The 20,468-nt window shown below is 45.4% G+C and overlaps 1 protein-coding gene across 1 annotated transcript in view; it reads left to right on the plus strand.

Annotated features, from left to right (window-relative positions):
• Nucleotides 1-20,074, plus strand: part of MUSK (muscle associated receptor tyrosine kinase) — a 223,407-nt gene extending 203,333 nt beyond the window's left edge. The window contains 2 exon segments of the mRNA XM_030193747.1: nucleotides 16,943-17,091; nucleotides 18,816-20,074. Coding sequence (XP_030049607.1) covers nucleotides 16,943-17,091; nucleotides 18,816-19,498 — 832 coding nt within the window. The 3' untranslated portion in view covers nucleotides 19,499-20,074.
• The last annotated feature ends 394 nt before the right edge of the window (nucleotides 20,075-20,468 follow it).

Here is a 20,468-nt window from a genome sequence, read left to right on the forward strand (position 1 = left end):
CATGTCAGGGGGACCAGTGCACTACGAATGCTGGCTCCTCCCATGACCAAATGGCTTGGATTTGGTCATTTCTGAGATGGGCGTCCTCGGTTTCCATTATCTCTGAAAATCGGGGACGACCATCTCTAAGGACGACCATCTCTAAGGTCAATCTAAATTTTGCAATTTGGGTGTCCTCGACCGTATTATCGAAACGAAAGATGGATGCCCTTCTTGTTTTGATAATACGGGTTTCCCCGCCCCTTCCCCGAGATGTCCTGCGAGGACATCCTCAGGAAAACATGGGCGCCCCTTTCGATTATGTCCCTCCACGTCTCCTATAGCGCATGGCTATTCTAAACCCTTGAGCCTACTGTATGTAAGCAATCATTTGCCTCCAAAGACCAAAACCTCTATATTATTTAATAACATTTTGTTTTTACTTTAATTATAAATATGTTTCAAATCCAAGTATATTGAAAAAACTTATTGAAGCAAAAAATCAATGTGCACAAATAGCTTCTAAAGTGACTTCAAATGAAGCATAAACATAGAACCTCATTAAAGTTTCAATAAACAACTGCTCATAAAGCAAACACAAGAAATTGGAAAAAGCGATTACTCTCAGCTCTGGCTAAAGAGTTCTTGCACCCAACGCTGATGCTCATATGGAATACAATGTTTCAATCAAAAGACCTGCTTCTGGGGATTTTTGAACTGTCGCTGTACTAAAAAACAAAATATAAAAGTAAATGTAAAAGCATTTGTCACAGAAAAAACAAAAATAATAATTTGAAAGAATTCAAACCGTGGCAATTGCCATCCAAAGTGACTGACTCAAGGGGCGGGCACGATAAAACTGCTGAATATAAAGGGACCCATGCAACGTGGTGACGTATGCAAACCAAAAAACAAACAAACTATACTGCAAAGTAGATATACCTTACAAATAAATCAAATCAGATGTCTGTAGTCTGATTTAAACCCTTTGGTGTAACTGTATCCAAAAAATATATCCACCGATGCTCCTTGGTACACAAGATTGCATCTACATTACCTCCTTGTGGCGACACTTGAACTTGTTCCAAAGCCACAAAACATAAATCTGCAAATGTGTGTGCCCAACTGAAAGGCAATGATCTATTATAGGAGCAGCAAGATCTTGACATTTCAAATGATTTTTATGCTCCAAAATTCTAGCTTCAAAGGATGCATTGTTTTCCCTATGTATACTAGAGGACATGTGCACCAAAGGGCATAAATCACCCAGGGAGTGTTACAATTTGTGAACACCCTCAGGCTAATAGAACGACCATTTAGATCCAGAGTAGTTCCTGAAAAAGAATTGCAACAAATACTGTTCTGTGTTCAAGGAAAATGTCCGATCGCACCTTGAGACACCAATGTGGTGGGAACTGGTAAATAAGAATGTACCAACATATCACGGAGGTTTCTGCCTCTTTTAAATGCAAACAATAGGGGAGATTGTAAATTAGGGTGTAATCCCAATGTATGCCAGTGTTTCAAGATGAGTGAATGTACTGTGCTAGCTCCAGGAGAATAAAGCAATACACATGTGACTCGTTCCAGATCTTCATGAGATGGTGGTAAAAGAAGATGCTCGCAGGCAGCCCATTTAGCTCACTTATATGCTCTTTTTACTATTTTTGTCGGGTACCCACGTTGAATAAATCTCTGAGACATGTCTCTGTCTTGTCTTAAATTCGGCAGTAGTGGAACAAAGTTGCTTGAGTCTTAAATTGCCCCACTCTCACTAAGCTTCCATGGATGTGCACTTTGAAAATGGAGGAGAGTCTTCCGATCAGTGGGTTTATGGTAAACTGTATAGGCAAATCCAGTTGATGTCTTAGATACCCAAAGGTCCAAAAAAGAAATATGATGTACATGAAATCCATAAGAAAACTTTAACTGTGGGTCACAATTATTCAACCAGACAAAAAACGTTGCCAAACTTGAAGTATCCCCAGCCCATAACAGGAATGCATCATTGATGAAATGCTTCCAAAACAAAATCTGTTGGTGAAAGGGAGTGGTGGATTAAAAAGTTTTCTTAATATCAGAGACATATAGGTTAGCCACATCAGGTGTGACTGTGGCACCCATAGCAGTACCCTTAATCAGAAAAAAATACTTGTCTTGGAACATAAAAAATTTTCTTGTAAAGACCAATCTCAACAAGCTGATAAGGTATTGCATGGGTGGATGTAAATCATGCCTTTGAGTGTTTAATATGTGTTCGATGACTCTCTTCCTGAGGGATGTTCGTATATAATTCTTCAATATCAGCTGTGACAAGCAGCATCTCCCTGTTTGGATCAAAAGAGCAAGCATCTAGTTGCAACATTAAATCTGTGGAATGCTTCAAATAGAAGGGTGCCAGGCAAGCCAAAGGTCTCAAAAATGTATCAATATAAATCAGAAGGGGCTCCAGCAAGGAATCCTTTCTAGAAATAATAGGACGTCCTGGAGGGTGACAAAGGTTCTTATGGATCTTGGGAAATGCATAGATTATAGGCATAATAGGGAAAGGGACACATAGAAATTGACTTTCACGTTGTGTAATGAACTGATGTTCTAACCCTTCTCTTATCAAGGCATCAACAAGAAATTTGACTTGGCCTGTGGGATCACTGTCAACTCTTTGATAAAATGTGGTTTGAGCTAGCTGAGATTCAATCTCATGTATATACTTCTGGCGGTCCATCACAATGACTTAACCACTCTTATCAGCTGGTTTGATAACCAAAGAAGGACGATTTCTTAATTCTTGTATGGCTAGCATTTCAGCGTGAGTTAAATTACTTGGAAAATCAGAATAAGCTTTATCTATACGGCGTCAAGCCAGCGTGTTGTTGTCCAAGAAAGTACCAAGTGGAGTCTTTTTCTGATGATCATTCTGGGAATATGTATGATATGACAAATTCCTAGACCCCTGATGCAGGCCAGTAGGGCTGAAACATGAGTCGGGTCTCCTCTATTGCTTTTGAAGTTTACTGAAATAAAGAAGTATTTTGGACACCATCTGTGAAAGGTTTTCCTTTTTGTTCCTCTACTGTTTTTTTTTTTGCCTAATGTTATATCAAGACATCTATGAAGATTCTCAGAACTGAGACTATTCTATGAAGACAATATAGCTTCTTGTGGCTTTCAAAATAGGCGCCTAGAATATTCCCATAGGTCAACAATTCTCACACAAATTTACCTTTGTTCTCAGGCAGGCGGAAATGTATGTGTGCACTCTACGCGTAGGTTTTTGTAAAGCATACACATATATTGCAACTCTACCCTAGCTCCATATAAATGCTGCCCTCAGATTGCATAAATGTATAGATGTTGTATGCATGCATATTTGCATGTGTGCATATATCTGTCTAATATATATTTTTTTAACTTTATCTTTATTTCAACATTTTTTCTTTATTTTCACTGGTACAATGAACAGCTTGCAACAATTACATTGCAGAATAACAATTTCAATATCTTCCATTCCCCAGTGGCCCCAACATTTCCTGTATAAGCACCATGCCAATTAATGTTGATAATTGCTCACTTCCATCCAATTAACAGTGCTGAACCCTCATCCACACTCTTATCACCTCTCGCGTAGACTATTGCAACTTGCTTCTCACAGGTCTCCCACTTAGCCATCTCTCTCTCTTCTTCAATCTGTTCAAAATTCTGCTGCACGACTAATATTCCGCCAGTGTCATTATGCTCATATTAGCCCTCTCCTCAAGTCACTTCACTGGCTTCCTATCCGTTTCCGCATACAGTTCAAACTCCTCTTATTGACCTATAAGTGCATTCACTCTGCAGCTCCTCAGTACCTCTCCACTCTCATCTCTCCCTATATTCCTCCCCGGGAACTCCGTTCACTGGGTAAAACTCTCTTATCTGCACCCTTCTCCTCCACTGCTAACTCCAGACTCCATTCCTTTTATCTTGCTGCACCATATGCCTGGAATAGACTTCCTGAGCCGGTACGTCAAGCTCCATCTCTAGCCGTCTTCAAATCTAAGCTAAAAGTCCACCTTTTTGATACTGCTTTTAACTCCTAACCCTTATTCACTTGTTCAGAACCCTTATTTTATCATCCTCCCTTATCTCTTGTTTATCCTGTTTGTCTGACCTAATTAGATTGTAAGCTCTGTCGAGCAGGGACTGTCTCTTCATGTTCAAGTGTACAGCGCTGCGTACGTCTAGTAGCGCTATAGAAATGATAAGTAGTAATAGTAGTGATTAGCTGGTTAACCAATTACTACTACTACTACTACTACTATTTAGCATTTCTATAGCGCTACAAGGCGTACGCAGCGCTGCACAAACATAGAAGAAAGACAGTCCCTGCTCAAAGAGCTTACAATCTAATAGACAAAAAATAAATAAAGTAAGCAAATCAAATCAATTAATGTGAACGGGAAGGAAGAGAGGAGGGTAGGTGGAGGCGAGTGGTTACAAGTGGTTATGAGTCAAAAGCAATGTTAAAGAGGTGGGCTTTCAGTCTAGATTTAAAGGTGGCCAAGGATGGGGCAAGACGTAGGGGCTCAGGAAGTTTATTCCAGGCGTAGGGTGCAGCGAGACAGAAGGCGCGAAGTCTGGAGTTGGCAGTAGTGGAGAAGGGAACAGATAAGAAGGATTTATCCATGGAGCAGAGTGCACGGGAAGGGGTGTAGGGAAGGACGAGTGTGGAGATATACTGGGGAGCAGCAGAGTGAGTACATTTATAGGTTAGTAGAAGAAGTTTGAACAGGATGCGAAAATGGATAGGGAGCCAGTGAAGGGTCTTGAGGAGAGGGGTAGTATGAGTAAAGCGACCCTGGCGGAAGACGAGACGGGCAGCAGAGTTTTGAACCGACTGGAGAGGGGAGAGGTGACTAAGTGGGAGGCCAGCAAGAAGCAGATTGCAGTAGTCTAAACGAGAGGTGACAAGGGTGTGGATGAGGGTTTTGGTAGAGTGCTCGGAAAGAAAGGGGCGGATTTTACGGATGTTGTAAAGAAAGAAACGACAGGTCTTGGCAATCTGCTGGATATGAGCAGAGAAGGAGAGAGAAGAGTCAAAGATGACCCTAAGGTTTCGAGCTGAGGAGACAGGGAGAATGAGAGAGCCATCAACAGAAATAGAAAACGGGGGGAGCGGGGAGGTGGGTTTGGGGGGGGAAATGAGAAGCTCGGTTTTGGTCATATTTAATTTCAGGTGACGTTGAGACATCCAGACAGCAATGTCAGACAAGCACACTGAAACTTTGGTTTGGATGCAAGGTGAGATATCATGGGTAGAAAGGTAGATTTGGGAGTCATCAGCATAGAGATGGTAGGAAAAGCCATGGGATGAGATTAATGAACCAAGGGAAGAAGTGTAGATAGAAAAGAGGAGGGGACCAAGAACAGAACCCTGAGGTACGCCGACAGGCAGAGGGATAGAAGTAGAAGAGGATCCACCAGAGTGAACACTAAAGGTGCGGAGGGAGAGGTAGGAAGAGAACCAGGAAAGGACAGAGCCCTGGAATCCAAGTGAGGACACGGTATCGAGAAGTATGCTGTGATCGACAGTGTCAAAAGCAGTGGAAAGATCAAGAACAATGAGGATGGAATATTGACCTCTGGATTTAGCCAGTAATAGGTCATTGGAGACTTTAGTAAGCGCAGTTTCGGTTGAGTGGAGAGGGCGAAAACCAGATTGTAGTGGGTCAAGAATAGCATGTGAGGAGAGAAAATCAAGACAGCGGTGGTGAACAGCACGCTCAAGTAATTTGGAGAGAAAAGGAAGGAGGGAGATGGGTCGGTAATTAGAGGGACAAGTAGGGTCGAGTGAAGGCTTCTTAAGGAGAGATGTGACCACAGCATGTTTAAAGGCAGCAGAGACAGTCGCAGTGGAAAGTGAGAGGTTGAGAATGTGACAGATAAAAGGAATAAGAGCAGGAGAGATGGCATTAAGAAGGTGGGTGGGAATGGGATCAGAGGAACAGGTGGTACATTTTGAGGAAGAAAGGAGAAGTGTAGTTTCCTCAATAGTAACTTCAGGAAAGGAGGAAAGGGAATGAGGGGAAGGAGAGAGAGGGGAACGGACTAGTGGAGGGAGAGGTGGTGAGGTAGAGAAAGCAAAGTTTATCTTTTGGACCTTGTTGTGAAAGAATTCAGCAAGGGTCTGAGGAGATAATGAAGGGGGAGTTGGGGGAGGGGGCACCTTGAGGAGAGAGTTCAATGTGGTGAAGAGAAGTCGAGGATTAGAGCCAAGAGAGTTGGTCAGTTGAATACAATAATCCTGTTTGGCACGTAAAAGAGCAGATTGGAAGGAGGTCAGCATGAACTTAAAGTGTAAGAAATCAGCAAGGGCCCGAGATTTCCACCAGAGGCGTTCGGCGGAGCGGGTACAGGAACGTAGGTAGCGGATATTAGAAGTCAGCCAAGGTTGGGGTTTTGTACGCCTTACAGGGCGGGTCATCAAAGGTGCAAGAGTGTCTAAGGCAGAGGATAGAGTATTGTTGTAAGAAGAAACAGCCTCGTTGACAGATTTGGATGGTGCCACAGTAGAGAGGAGGTTTGAAACATGGGAGGATAGAGATGAAGGGTCAATATCGTGAAGATTCCTAGATAAATTAGATAAGATAGGACGGGACTGGGAGGGAGGAGATTTAAGTGTGAAAGTTATAAGATGGTGATCAGAGGAGGGAAGATCAGAGGCAAAGAAACTAGAGGGTGAACAGTTGGAGGAGAAGATGAGATCAAGACAGTGACCATTTTGATGAGTGGGGGAGGTGGAGCATAGTTGGAGATTAAAGGAGGACGTTAAAGCGAGTAACTTGGAAATATTAGAGTTGGAAGGATCATTAGCAGGAATATTAAAGTCACCAAGGATGAGAGAGGGGGAGGAAGGATCATGGAAGAAGGCAAGCCAGGCGTCAAAGTCACTGAGAAAGGATGAAAGGGACTTATCAGGGGGACAATAAATGACCGCTATTCGAAGAGGCAGAGGAGAGAAAAGGCGGATAGAGTGGACTTCAAAGGAGGAAAAACAGTGAGATTGAGGTGGAAGAAGGGGTTGAAATCTGGAGGAGGGAGAGAGAAGTAGTCCAACACCGCCCCCACGGCCAGCAGGGCGAGGAGTATGTGAAAATAGATAACCGCCATGGCACAGGGCTGCGACTGAAGCAGAGTCATCAGGGCAGAGCCAGGTTTCTGTTATGGCAAGCAGATGGAGGTGACGCGAAATAAAGAGGTCCTGGATATAGGCGAGTTTGTTACAGATAGAGCGGGCATTCCATAGGGCGCAATAGAAGGGCAGAGAAGAGGAGGGGAGTAGAGAAATAGAGATGAGGTTAGAGAGGTCGCGGTGAGATCTGTAGAGTTGGGATAATAGTTGGTGAGGGGGGCCAGGATTGGGATTGATGTCACCGGCTGAGAGTAAGAGAAGGAGTAAAAGAGAGCGGAGGAGAGTAGGAGAGGTGTGGCCACGAAGGTGTCGAAGGTGAGAGGTATTTAGGTGGAATGGGGAAGGCAAAATGGACGGAAGAAAGAGGCGGAGATTAAAAACCAAGAGGGAGGAAGAGGGTAGGAGAGAAGGTGAGGTGATGAAGTCGATGGATGGGCAGTGAGTTCCTGTAGCGGAGAGAGGTAGGGGGTGAGGGAAAAGATTTGGAAGGGACAGGGCTAGGAAGAGAATGTGAATAGGGGCCATAAATGACTGAGGTACTTTAGCAACTGGGAAGAAGATTAGATGTAAAGAGAAAAATGCCCTGCGCGCCTAATGGCACCTAGAGCGGAGGCCCTGAGTGGATCGGAGTGGACCTGGGTGTCACCCCGGAGAAGGCTGTAAGGATCTGCAGATGAGCTGCAAGTCCTCCACAGCACCTGAAAGGCAGCCGGTGGTAGAGCTGGGCACCTCTCAGCTGAGGAAAGGCTTACCAGGGGTTAGGCCGAAGCCAGCATTCCTCCCCCTGAGGGTCGCCTGATCCAATTAAGTAACGTGCATTGCTATAGAATACACTTTGGTTTCCGTGTGGATTTTTAGGCGTCATATATAGAATCCAGGGGAGAAAGGGCAATTCTATAAATTTTGTGCAAATTTACATGTTCAAAATTGCACACTATTCTGAGAAGCATGCAAATAAATTGGCAAATGAGCCAATTAGCACCAATAATTGGGTACTAACAATCATCAGCATTAATTGGCAGCAATTTGGATTTGCGTGTGCATCTTACTAGGTTCTATTCTATAAAGATCCGTGCGTAAATCTTATAGGGGCCCTTTTACAAAGTGGCAGTAAGCCCATTGCAAGCTTACGACTTGCTAAAAGGGAAGTACCGCCGGGCTACCACAGCAGCCCGGCAGTAGTTCCCTCCTCCAGCGCGCACCATATCCATCACTACAAAAATATGTTATGTACCCTGCGGTAATCTGGCAGTGCCACGTGCTGCCCGATTACTGCTGGGTTAACGTGAGAGCCCTTACTGCTACCTCAGTGGGTGGCGGTAAGTGCTTCCCCCCAAAATGGCCACACAAGTACTTCACTTGCTGCACAGCCATTTCTTGAAAAAAAAAAAGCAAGCCTTCCTTTTATTCGCTGTGGTAAAAGGGGGCCTCGGCGAGCATCAAAAACATTCACTGATGCCAGCGCAGGTCCCCTTTTCCTGCAGCTCAAAAGGGGGCATGGGTGGGTCAGGGGCGTTCACTAAAGATGTGTACAGTATTACTGGATACCGGGATCTGCGCCTAACTTACATGCCAGAATTTTTACTTGGTTTCACTTGATGTAAATCCCTGGTGCCCATAGTTGAGTGTTTTTTCCCAGTGCTACGCACTATTCTATACAGGACACCCATCCCGGAGAGCCCTTTATAGAATATCTTTCCGCGCAGATTTTTTTAGTGCCAAATTTTAAGCGCCATTTACTGAATCTAGTAAATATATTTAGGGAAGTCTTTCATTCATGAACTACAAATAACCAGTTGCTGAATTATATCTGCAGCGTCACCATGATCGTATCTGATAAAACGTTATAATTATCAAAGCAATCAACTTCTATTTCTCTTGAAATAGTAGCACTGACTTAAGCTGAATGAATGTCTTAGACTAAATTTAATATCCTTCTTTCTGCTCTATGTACAATATTTCATCTCAGGAGACATTCCCCTTTATGGAAGGCCAATGATGCCTTTGCCAATTGGCTTACATAGAATTCTGAATCAGTGTTTAATTACTCTGGGGTCAAGGAATATGACAGAAGGAAGTGACTATTAATTACAAAGTTCTTCTGAAGGGCTAGCATGTTTAATAATCCCAGTGCATGAAATCATGATACGGCTAATTACTTGAATATCTGACAAAGAAGAACCATTGACCAGAGCAGTTCTAAATAAGTCCTTTCATAAAGTACAACCAAACAAATTTGCCAGGGTAATTTTTAAGCTTTTCTTATTTTAAACTGTGATAACCTTGGCACCAGCTACAGTTTCTGCTGAAACTGTTCTTTAACATAGATTTTTATTTTACAAGTATCTGAGGGGCCTTTTTACGCAAGGATTGGTGCACAGCAATGAGTTTGCTGCATGCCAGTCCGGAACTACCACTGGGCTACCGCAAGAGCCTGGTTGTACTTCCCACCTCCAGCGGGTGCCATTTCCAGCGCTGCAAAAATATTTTCTATTTTTGTAGTGCCGGTGCTTACCTGGCAGTAATCGGGCAGACGCTGGGTTAGTGCGGGAGCCCTTACTGCCACTCAATGGCAAGAAAAAAGACTACCTTTTATCTGCAGGGGTAAAAGGGGGCCTCAGCTGGCGTCAGAAGTATGTGCTGATGCTAACGCAGGCCCACTTTTACCGCAGCTTAGAAAAAGGGCTCCTTAGTATAGTCATGTGTGATTTATTCACATCATGGTATAATTTTCTACAAAGGAAGGGTCCTTTTACAAAACTGCAGTAAAAACAGGCCTTAGCACACCCTTACATGAGTCTTTCCCGTGTGCTAAGGCCATTATTACTGCGGCCATAAAAACACCGATTTTTTAATTATTTCATTAATGGCCATGAACTATGGTTGCCGTTAGCGCACTGCCATTTTCTTTTAATTACCATAGTAGCACTTACCACCACCTATTTTGTAGGTGCTAAGGGCTCCCACGTTATCCATGCACTCACCAGTTAGCATGTGATAATGTAGATGCGCTAACTGATGATCGCAGGAGCACCCATTCTCTGCCTCTGACGGTCATCATAAAAAATACAAAAAATTATTGAGTGCATGGTTAGCACTGGCAAATACAAACATTTTTTAAATTATTTTATTTATCACATTTTACATTATTATTCAAGTTCAAATCTTGAAATCAGAAAAGATGTCATTGGTCATATATATTAATAAGAAATATTGTTACAATCCCAAATAAATCACAATATGATCCTTACTCATCTTTAGTCCACTATATTTGGAGGCATTACTAACTATAATCTAGGAAAATTGCTCCAATTTCAATAAAGAAAAAGGAAAGAAAAAGGAAGGTAGAGCAAGAAGTCCAAGTGTTCCAACATTATGGCGTAGAAGTTATTACAGGCCCTGGTGGCGAAATAGGTGAGCCAGCTAATTTAGAATCCAAAAAAGAGTTCAGTTGCTTAGAATCATAGAATATATACTTTACAGAATTAAATTTTATAACACATTTGCAAGGATAGTTTAACCAAAATAATGTGCCCAATTGAAGAGCCTTTGTGCGCAATTTAAGAAATTCTTGTCTCTTTTTCTGCGTAACCTTTGAAACATCAGGGTACATTCGTATTTTGTAACCAAGGAAATTCTGTTCTCTATGTAAAAAGTATTGTTTTAGTACCCAGTCTCTATCAGGTTGTAGAATAAATGTAACTTTGAGCGTTGCTGATGTAAGGCCAGCCATATCATCTTCTATCATTTGTGTCAAGTTCATGTCCCCGGCTGGTGCTGGGGGTTCTACTCTTTCTAATTGTTCAGGAACTCTCTTCAAAGAAGATGTTATATAGAAGATTTTTGAAATAGGAGGATATGACTGCTCAGGTACCTTCAAAACTTCTGTGAGATATTTTTTAAAGGTAATAAGAGGTGATATCAATGGCTGTTTTGGAAAATTTAATAACCGCAATGTATTAGAGCGTTGAAAGTTTTCAAGCATTTCCACCTTATTTTGTAGAAGATTTTCTTTAATTAAATTGATTTGCAGTTGTTGACATCCTTGGATAGCTAAAAATTATTTTCTGTATTATTACTCAAAGTTTCCAACTTTTGTTCAATAGTAGGTAATTTTCTAGACAAGAGTTCCATTTGCTGATTTACAAATGTAAATTTCAAGGCAAAGGAAGTTTCTAGACAAACTAGAGCTTCCCAAATTGAATCTAACGAAATCTCCTTAGGTTTCTGAGGCAATAACGACTTACTTGGTAAGCCTAATTCCATCGGGTTCTTCTTTAGCTGGGCCTCTTGTGTCGCCAGATTTTCTCCAGTGGCCGTCTCCCCTTGTTCACCCGCTAATTCCAAAGCGGGGAGTGTCGGCGTCTGCAATCCCATAGCAGCGCCCGTGCTAGGAGACCCCATCGACATTCGAACGTCCTGAGACTCCTGAACTGCTTCCGGGGTTCTCGCCGGTATCAAGGGGGGATTACGCTCTTCGGGGCTCCAAGATATCTCAGCCTCAAGCCGCGAAGATGTGAGACCTCTCTCCATATTGTGCGGCTGCGAAGCGAGCATTCCCGAACTTGCACCCGGAACCATGAAGCGGTCTAGGGGTCCAAAAGACAGTGTTGGCAGCACCGCAGGGCTAGTGCGCTACCTCCCTCTTCTCTTGGGCATCAGAGGATAATTTTTTTGAGGAAAATCCAAAATGTCAGAAGAGCTGCTTCACGTACGACTTACTCTGCCGCCATCTTGCCTCCGCAAATGCAAATATAACACGTCATGCTTTAGTGTGTCCCAGGTTAGTCCATTTTTTTCCTGTGTTAGGTATACATTTGTGCCTAACACAGCTCAGTAAAAGGACCTCCAAATTGTATTGTGTTTCCAGTCTAAAAGAATAATGCTCTAAACACTCTGGGCCCCATATTAAAAAAAAAAAAAAAACTACTTCTGTGGGGTCAATATTCAGCCTGTGGCTACCAACACTGAATATCCGGTTTGTGAGCAACTGGAAATTATCCATGTCCCGACTGATATTCAGTGTGGGTGCCTGGATGATCAAGGAAAGGAGTAGGAAAGGTAGGCTCTTCCAAAGGAACCGGAGATGATGTATGTAGAAAGTCAAATCTTTATTCAATTGAAAACACTGACATACTTGACTCTGACTCTCATCAGGAGTCTTGTAAAATATAGTTGGTGGTATATATTCAATTGTCAGCTGTATGACGATAACTCTATCAGATATGGCTATCGACCGATCTCTGTACCGGGGAAAATCTCCTTAGCATGCAAGTGCCTCTGAAGAAAAGGACCTCGGCTGGCGGGGGTTGGGGTCCCCCACCAGCAAAGGTAGGCGACGGCGGGTTGGCGGCGGCAGGGGGGGGGTCGAGAGGGTCGGTGGCGGGGGGGTTGGTGGCGGCGGGGGCAAAGTCGGCAATGGTGGGGGGGGGGGGGGGGGGGGGGTCGGCGGCTGTGCCCCTCACCTCAGGCTCTGCACCCCCCTCCCGCCGAAGTCTGGTTACGCCCCTGGTCCAGCAGTTCCCAAACTGTGCGCTGCAGCACTCTGGTGTTTCGCATCAAACTCTCAGGGATGCCGCGGTGCATCACTCCCTACATTCTCCTCCCACAGATCAGCATCTGCCACTTCCAACTTCTTCCCCCGCCACCACTGCAGTGCTTACAGCTTACATTTTCGGTCCATCTGTGATTCACACAGGCACTGTGGGGACTTCCCTCTGCTGTGTCTGGCCCTTGCAACAGGAAGTTGCATCAGAAAGAACTGGATGCAGCAGACTGGGAAGGCCCTGGAGTGCCTGGGTGAATCACTGACAGCCCGAAAATGTAAGCTGCAAACATTGCAGCTGCGGCGGGGGAAGGAGAAGGAAGCAGCGGCGATCCTGGACCTGCAGGAAGGAAGGTAGCAGTGTGCTGGTGTGAGAGGAGGGGGCTGCAGGGAGGCAGAAGTGTGCTAGTGTGAGAGGAGGGGGCTGCAGGGAGGCAGAGGTGTGCTGGTGTGAAAGGAGGAGGTTGCAGGGAGACAGAGGTGTGCTGGTGTGAGAGAAGGGAGCTGTGGGGGAAAAAGAGACCCATGTGTGTGTGTGTGTGTGAGGGGGGGGGGGGTGCCGCAGAAACCCACGTGGCTGGGGGGAGGGTGCCGCAGAGAATCATGTGGCCGGGGGGGGGGAGGGGGGGTGCCACAAACCAAAAACGTTTGGAAACCCCCTGGACTAGCCCCATTAGTTACCTAGGAATTGACATTGAATATCAGCAGTGCCCAGCTAACTTCCAGTCTACTCTGATCCCATCACTGGAGCATCCTGACACTAACCAGAGAGTGCCGTGGCGGTCAGAGCTGTATGCATCCTCGGAATCCAATTAAGTGTTGCTGACTGAATATTGTTTAGGACTTCACCATATCAATATAGATGAGGAATACGCTTAGCTCCGCATGGAGTTTTTAGGAGCCATATATAGAATCTGGCCCTGTATGCATGGGTTTCTGGAATGCAACTGGGAAATCAGAACTAAGGTCTCTGCAGACAGTAGGATAAACCCAGGTCAGAAACAAACCTGTCAGGCAGATCTGGAGCCAGTTGGAACTCCGCACCTGTGAAACAGCCTACACGTACTGAAGTTAGTTTTATAAACAATTTTCAACAGTAAAATGCTTACAAATGGGATCTCATTAAATTAGGTCATGCCTAAAAGAAAGCACAGTGCAAATCAGCACATAAGGGCAGAGTTTGGATGGAGTGTGGACAGAGTCATGATTTATGTGTATACTAGTAAAAAAGGCCCGTTTCTGACACAAATGAAACGGGCGCTAGCAAGGTTTTCCTGGGAGTGTGTATGTTTCATAGAGTGTGTGTGAGAGTGTCTGTGTGAGTGAGAGTGTGTCTGTTTCAGAGTATGTGTGTGTGACTGAGAGTGTGTGCGAGTGCGTATGTGAGGCACAGTGAGTGAGAGAGTGTTTCAGACAGATACAGTGTTTGAGAGACTGTGTGTGTGAGACAGAGTGTGAGAGAGTATGTGTACGATACACATACTGTCTGTGAGATCGAGTGTATGAGATTGAGAGTGTTTGAGAGTGACTGTGTGACAGAGAGAGTGAATGTGATACAGTGTGAGACATAGCGTGTGTTGTAGAGAGTGTATGAGAGTGAGAGAGACACTGACTGTGAGTGAGTGAGAGAGAGAGATTGTGTGTGTGACAGAGATACCTCGCCCCTGCCTCTCTGTGTTGGGTAGACCCGCTCCCCCTGGCTCTTTCGCTGTGTGGTCGCAGGACCCCTCCCCCGTGCTGTGTGGTGTGTCTCCTGCCCTTCTCACAGGTCTCCCTCCACCCCTCCTGTCAGGTGTCTTGATCCGTCCTTCGTCTTTGCTCTCAGGACCCCCTCCCCCCCCATCTGTGGTGTGAAGAGCCGTTGTGGACCTCATCCTCCCTATGCCCCCTCCCTCTCATGTTTATTTTCCCCCTCCTGTGTGGTGTGAGGACCCCCTCCCCTGTGGCCTGAGGACCCCTTACGCCTCTGTAGTCTGAGGTCCGACCCCTGCCGCCACGCCCCTGCCGAAGTCGCAACCGCTGATCTCCCCCCCCCCCGACAGGGTGCCATCGCGCCTCCCCCCCTCTTCTTTCTTTCCATGCAGCTTCTCCCCTCTCACCTCCATCCAGCATGTCCCCTTTCTCTCTCTCTCCCTTACACCAACATCTTCCTTCGCTCTCCACCTTCTGTCCAGTCACAAACTGAACAGCTGAAGGGCACAGTGGGGCAAGAGCTGAGGTGGTAGAGACGTACGTCCTGTCGAGGTATTATTGTAGTGAAATATGGGGTTTCACAGTGCCGAGGCCTTATAGTGTGCGCCGCATGAGGTGGCACTGGTCTGTACCATCCTTCTGTCTCTCAGCAACTGGGCCCTGTCGCCTCTCTCGCGATCCTACCTGACTCCACGCTGCCCTGCAGACACTCGGCTCCTGGCACTCTCCATCTGCCGTTGCTAAGCACTTGGCTGCTCGCTCTTCTGTGTCCCAAAGGCCGCCGCATTCAAAGTGAAGGCAACCACAGATACAGTCCCGTTTGAATCCTACCAACCGCACCCTGCAGCAACAGCACACGCCATTGGCCAGGAGCGGAGCCATGAAGCGTCACAGGCGATTGGCTACTGCACGAACAGAGCGTTTGTGTATGAGGGTTTCTAGGCTATTACTGAACCCCTCCTCGTTACAGTGAGGTGAGCATCCTTGAAAGAAGAGAGTGGGGGATTTTTTCCTTTTAGGATCATGAATGGGCGGGCCAGCAAGGAGGGTGAGGGAAGATGGGGTGAAAGTTCCTGCACGCCACGGGGGAAGGGATGATGGGGACCGGAATCGCTGTGCTGCTGCTGGGCGGACCTGACCCCAAATTGGGTGGGCCCAGGCCCACCCAGGGCCGCACGTGGCTACGCCCCTGGGACTCATGCGGCTAGTGGGGGGGGGGGGGGGGGGGGAGTCTATGTTTGGCGGCTCCCTGATACTTACTCCGGTGCAGTGACAGCTGATGTCGAGACAGTGGGAGGAGTAGGGAAACATGCAGAGCGTGTTTCCCTACTCCTCCCCTTTGGTTTGGAATCAGCTGTCACAGACGTCAGTGCGTTGTAATCTGTATAGGAGACGACGTGTATGTTGTGAAGCTGACTGTGGGCGGGCACGACGTCACCGCGTTTTCACGCGAGGGCGGGGCACTTTAAAAGTGGCTACAGAGCTTCGAACTTACGAACCCTGAAGCCACAAAGTGTGCCTTAGAACGTTGAGGGTGCGTTTTATGTACAGATGGGGCGTGGCTGAGGGCGGAGCTATGAGTGAGGGTGAGTGTTCCTGATACCCTAGCCTACCAAGAGTCCTACCAAGAGTGCAGGAGTTCAGTGCTTTACTGCCACGGAGTGAGCTTCAGAACGTTCGAGGTGGGTTTTATTTATATAGATTTTATAAAATATGCTCCAGAGCTGGTATCATGCCTATACCTTCAACTAAAGTGTGTTTTGTGCTAGTAATTTATAAAGACAAATAGGTGAATTCCTGCCCTATTAACTGCACTATATGCTCATCATATCTGCCACATATCTCTCTCATAATCTTTCTCTTTCTTTCTCTTTTTCTTTCTCTTTCTATCTCTCCCTTTCTCACTCTTGCTTTCTCTTTCTTCTCTGTTTCACACTCTCTTTGGGCCCCTTTTACTAAGCCGCGTAGGCGCCTATGCATGCCAAACACATGCCAAATTGGAGTTACCGCCCGGTTACCGCGTGGCCCTTACGGTAATTTCAATTTTGCCGCGCGTCTGAAAACTATTTCTTATTTTCTGGTGTGCGTAATGGATGCATGCCAAGTGGCATTTGATACGCGTAGGTCATTACCACCCAGATTCTTTACCGCTAGGTCTATGGCTGGACGTAAGGTCTCAGACCCAAAAGGGTCACGCGGCAATTTTTAATTTGCCGCACGTCCATTTTCAGCAAAAAAAAAAAAAAAGAGGCCTTTTTTACAGGCGTGCTGAAAAATGGATCAGCGTGCGCCCAAAACCTGCGTCTACACTACAGCAAGCCATTTTTCAGCGCACCTTTGTAAAAGTCTCTTTGCCTTCCTTTTGGTCCTGTGCAGCACACATATAGTTTGTATAATTTCAGCATTCCCACAGTACACACACTACATCCCTCATCCCTGAAGGGAATCTATAATATACTAGTTAATTATTATATAAAAATGTATAATTTTCCAATTTTTGGCTCTTAATTCCCTGAAATGTACCAATACATTGCTTTCTATGTCTGTTACTCTAGGGCTCCTGGACTCCTTCCATATGAACTGTTTACTATGGTGGCAGTTAAAATGCTTAAAGAAGAAGCTTCAGCTGACATGCAAGCAGACTTTCAAAGGGAGGCAGCGCTCATGGCAGAATTCGATCATCCGAACATTGTGAAACTCTTAGGTATTCTTCACAGCGATGCTGTGCTTGTGAGGGGATGGGGTAGGGTTGATTGTGTAATCAAAAAATGTTTCAAAAGTCTTTATCTTAACAAGATAGGAGCCCTTTTAAAAAGTGGCAGTAAGCCCAACACGGGCTTACTGAATGCTAATCTGGAGCTATGGCCGGCCCAATGCGGGTGCTGGCGGTGGTTCCAGCCCCACCGCATGCCATTTCCCACGCTAGCGGAAATATTGAAAAAATACTTCCACAAGCATTAACCCAGCGGTCATCGGGCAGTGCATCATGCTACCCGGTTACTGCTGGGTTAGCATCTTACCATACGGCCATGAAATTTTTCGGCTGCGGTAAAAAGGACCTCAGTGCACAGCAAAAATGGCCCCCCGCTGCTAATGCAGGGTCCTTTTTACTGCAGTGTGGTTAAAGGAGCCCATAGTTTGTTATGGTGCTTATTTTAGAAGCATCATTTGCATCGTAGATGTGCATAAACTGGCACTTAAAAGTTTATCTTGTGTATACATTCAAGTTCTAATTTTTGAAAGCAGGGATAGACACATCTAAACCTGAGGAATGTGCAGATGAAAGAGGGCATGGTCAGGGTGTGCTTTGAGAGTGAAAGCACTTTCTCAAGGTAACTGGATGGCCATATGTGTGAATGCAATCTATGAAATCCCACCCCCACCCCTACCAAGCACAGATGAAAATGGGCTATTTCATAAAATTGAGTCATAATTTGCTGATGGAGTTTTCAGTGTGTGGGAAGTCAGAGGTGTGGGTGAGAAAGTCCCCAGAAACCATGTTTTGCAGATTGAGGTTGCAGAATGGCTGAGGACTACAGTGATATGCCAACACAGACTGAAAGCTCTCAGTAGGTGGCTGTGGTAACAGTCAGATGGACTGGCAAGGGTTCCCCTCTGTGTGGTTGGCTAGAGGAGGGGGTTGAGATGGTGGATGGCAGGCTTATCAAAATGTAACCTGCTGAGGCACTACTTGTCTGTGAGATCCAGACACTGGGTTCTGGGCCTATATATCCTCTGATAAGGCTAGGGTTACCATATGTCTGGATTTACCTGAACATGTCCTCTTTTTGAGGACATGTCCGGGCAACCGGGCGGGTTTTGCCAATCTGCCCGTGTGTCCGGATTTCTGGACAAACGGGCAGATTGCTAGCCTTCCCTCCCCTTACTTACTACTGCCCTGGTGGTCTAGTGACCTCTTCCGCCTTCGGGAAGCAAAGAGCCCCCTCTTTCCTGCCCGGAGCACTGCTCTGCATGCATCCTTCCTCTTCGTGATCTCGGCGCTGATTCAAAATGGCCAAAGTTGACTACCTAAAAAAGGGGAGTCTTGGGTCAGTCATTTTTGATGATGGAGTAATGGTACAAGAATAATCATGGATTTGCTCATACTACATCCTGGAGCAGAGAGATCCTATAGTAAAGGTTGAGTTTTGGAGGTAGAAAGGGTGCTAATGGCAGGAGGCATCAGGTTTGGCATTTTGGATGGCACTTGTGTATGCATACCCTCAAATCATTTTATAATAGTAGTAGTCTGCATGGAAAACATATTTTACATGTAGAAATTGTTATGTAAATTACTCCCAGACTTTATATTCCTGCAATTCAGTCTACGTAAATAGGATAGACCTTTGAGCTCCTCTTGTTTTCTTCTCTTGGTGCTAGAGTTTATTGCAAGTAATGTTTTGGGGGGTTTTTTTGTCTCGATTTCAGGTGTCTGTGCTGTTGGAAAGCCAATGTGCCTGCTCTTTGAGTATATGGCACATGGAGATCTCAATGAATACCTTCGTCATCGATCGCCCCAGGCTTTGTGCAGTCTCAGCCACAGCAGCCTTGCTCCCAGAGTCAGACTCTCCGACCCTAATCCATATCCTCTCTGCTGCACTGATCACCTTAGAATTGCCAAGCAGGTATCAGCTGGTATGGCTTACCTTTCTGAGCGCAAGTTTGTCCATCGGGATCTAGCCACCAGGAATTGTTTGGTGGGTGAAAATATGGTGGTAAAAATTGCCGACTTTGGCCTCTCCAGGAACATCTATTCAGCAGACTATTATAAAGCCAATGAGAATGATGCGATTCCAATCCGCTGGATGCCCCCTGAGTCTATCTTCTACAATCGCTATACATCTGAGTCAGATGTTTGGGCCTATGGAGTGGTTTTGTGGGAGATATTCTCCTATGGCATGCAACCTTACTATGGGATGGCCCATGAAGAAGTTATCTACTATGTGAGAGATGGACACATTCTTTCCTGCCCAGAAAACTGCCCCTTGGAGCTCTACAACTTGATGCGCCTTTGTTGGAGCAAGATTCCGTCTGAGAGACCTAGTTTTGCCTGTATTTATCGCATTCTGGAGCGCATGTATGAGAGGGCTGTATCTGCTATTCATGTCTGATGTGTGTATTGCAGTATATATTACATCACAGCAGCAGAAGAGAGGGTCGAAGCACACACAACAATAAAGAAATTAAACAGCACCAAGAGTTGTTCAAGCATGGGAAAGTCAAGGGTCCTTTATTAGACCTGACATGGGCCTGTGTTTTGGGAACAAAGTGCCTACGTTAGGAGTCAATAGTATCAGCTTATATAAATTACTAGGCTAAAAGCCCATATAATCAGCAAACCAGAGCAAAACAATGGCGTAGTATCCACAAGGTAGCAAAGTGTTGTCATAGCACTTAGGTGTCTCAGAAATTGGCATTGTTATTTTGCTTTGGTTTGATGATTTTATGGGCTTTTAGCCTAATAATTTATATACATTGAGGGGCCCTTTTACTAAGCTGCATAGGTGCGTACGCACGTGCTACGCGGATCAATTCTGAACTACCACTCGGCTACCACATGGCCCAGGTGGTAATTTAATTTTTTACACACCCCGGAAACTTTCTGGTGTACAGCGCTAACCGGACGGTAATCAGCATTGTATGCGTGCTGACAATTACCGCCCAGTTAATGTGTGAGACTTTACCACTAGGTCAATGGGTGGTGGTAAGGTTTCAGGCCCAAAATGGATGTGTGCCAATTTTTATTTTGCTGTACATCCATTTTCGGCTAAAAAAAAAAGGCCTTTTTTGCAGGTGCACTGAAAAATGGACCTGCGCGTCTCCAATACATGCTTCTACACCAGTGCAGGCTACTTTTCAGCGCACCTTAGTAAAAGGACCCCTGATTCTGTTGACCCCTAATGCAGGTGCTTTGTCGCCAAAACACGGCCTGTGTCGGGTCTAATAAAGGACTGTTGACTTTCCCATGCTTCAACCACCCTTGGTGCTGTTTTTTTTCTTTAGTATATATTACACCCTCATCCTACACCCTCCTCTGTGATCTTCTGAGCATAAGTCAAGCTAGGTTCAGGGAGGTCTGGG

The sequence above is a fragment of the Microcaecilia unicolor genome, chromosome 2 (assembly GCF_901765095.1).
Source record: "Microcaecilia unicolor chromosome 2, aMicUni1.1, whole genome shotgun sequence".
In the NCBI taxonomy this organism is placed as follows: Eukaryota; Metazoa; Chordata; class Amphibia; order Gymnophiona; family Siphonopidae; genus Microcaecilia; species Microcaecilia unicolor.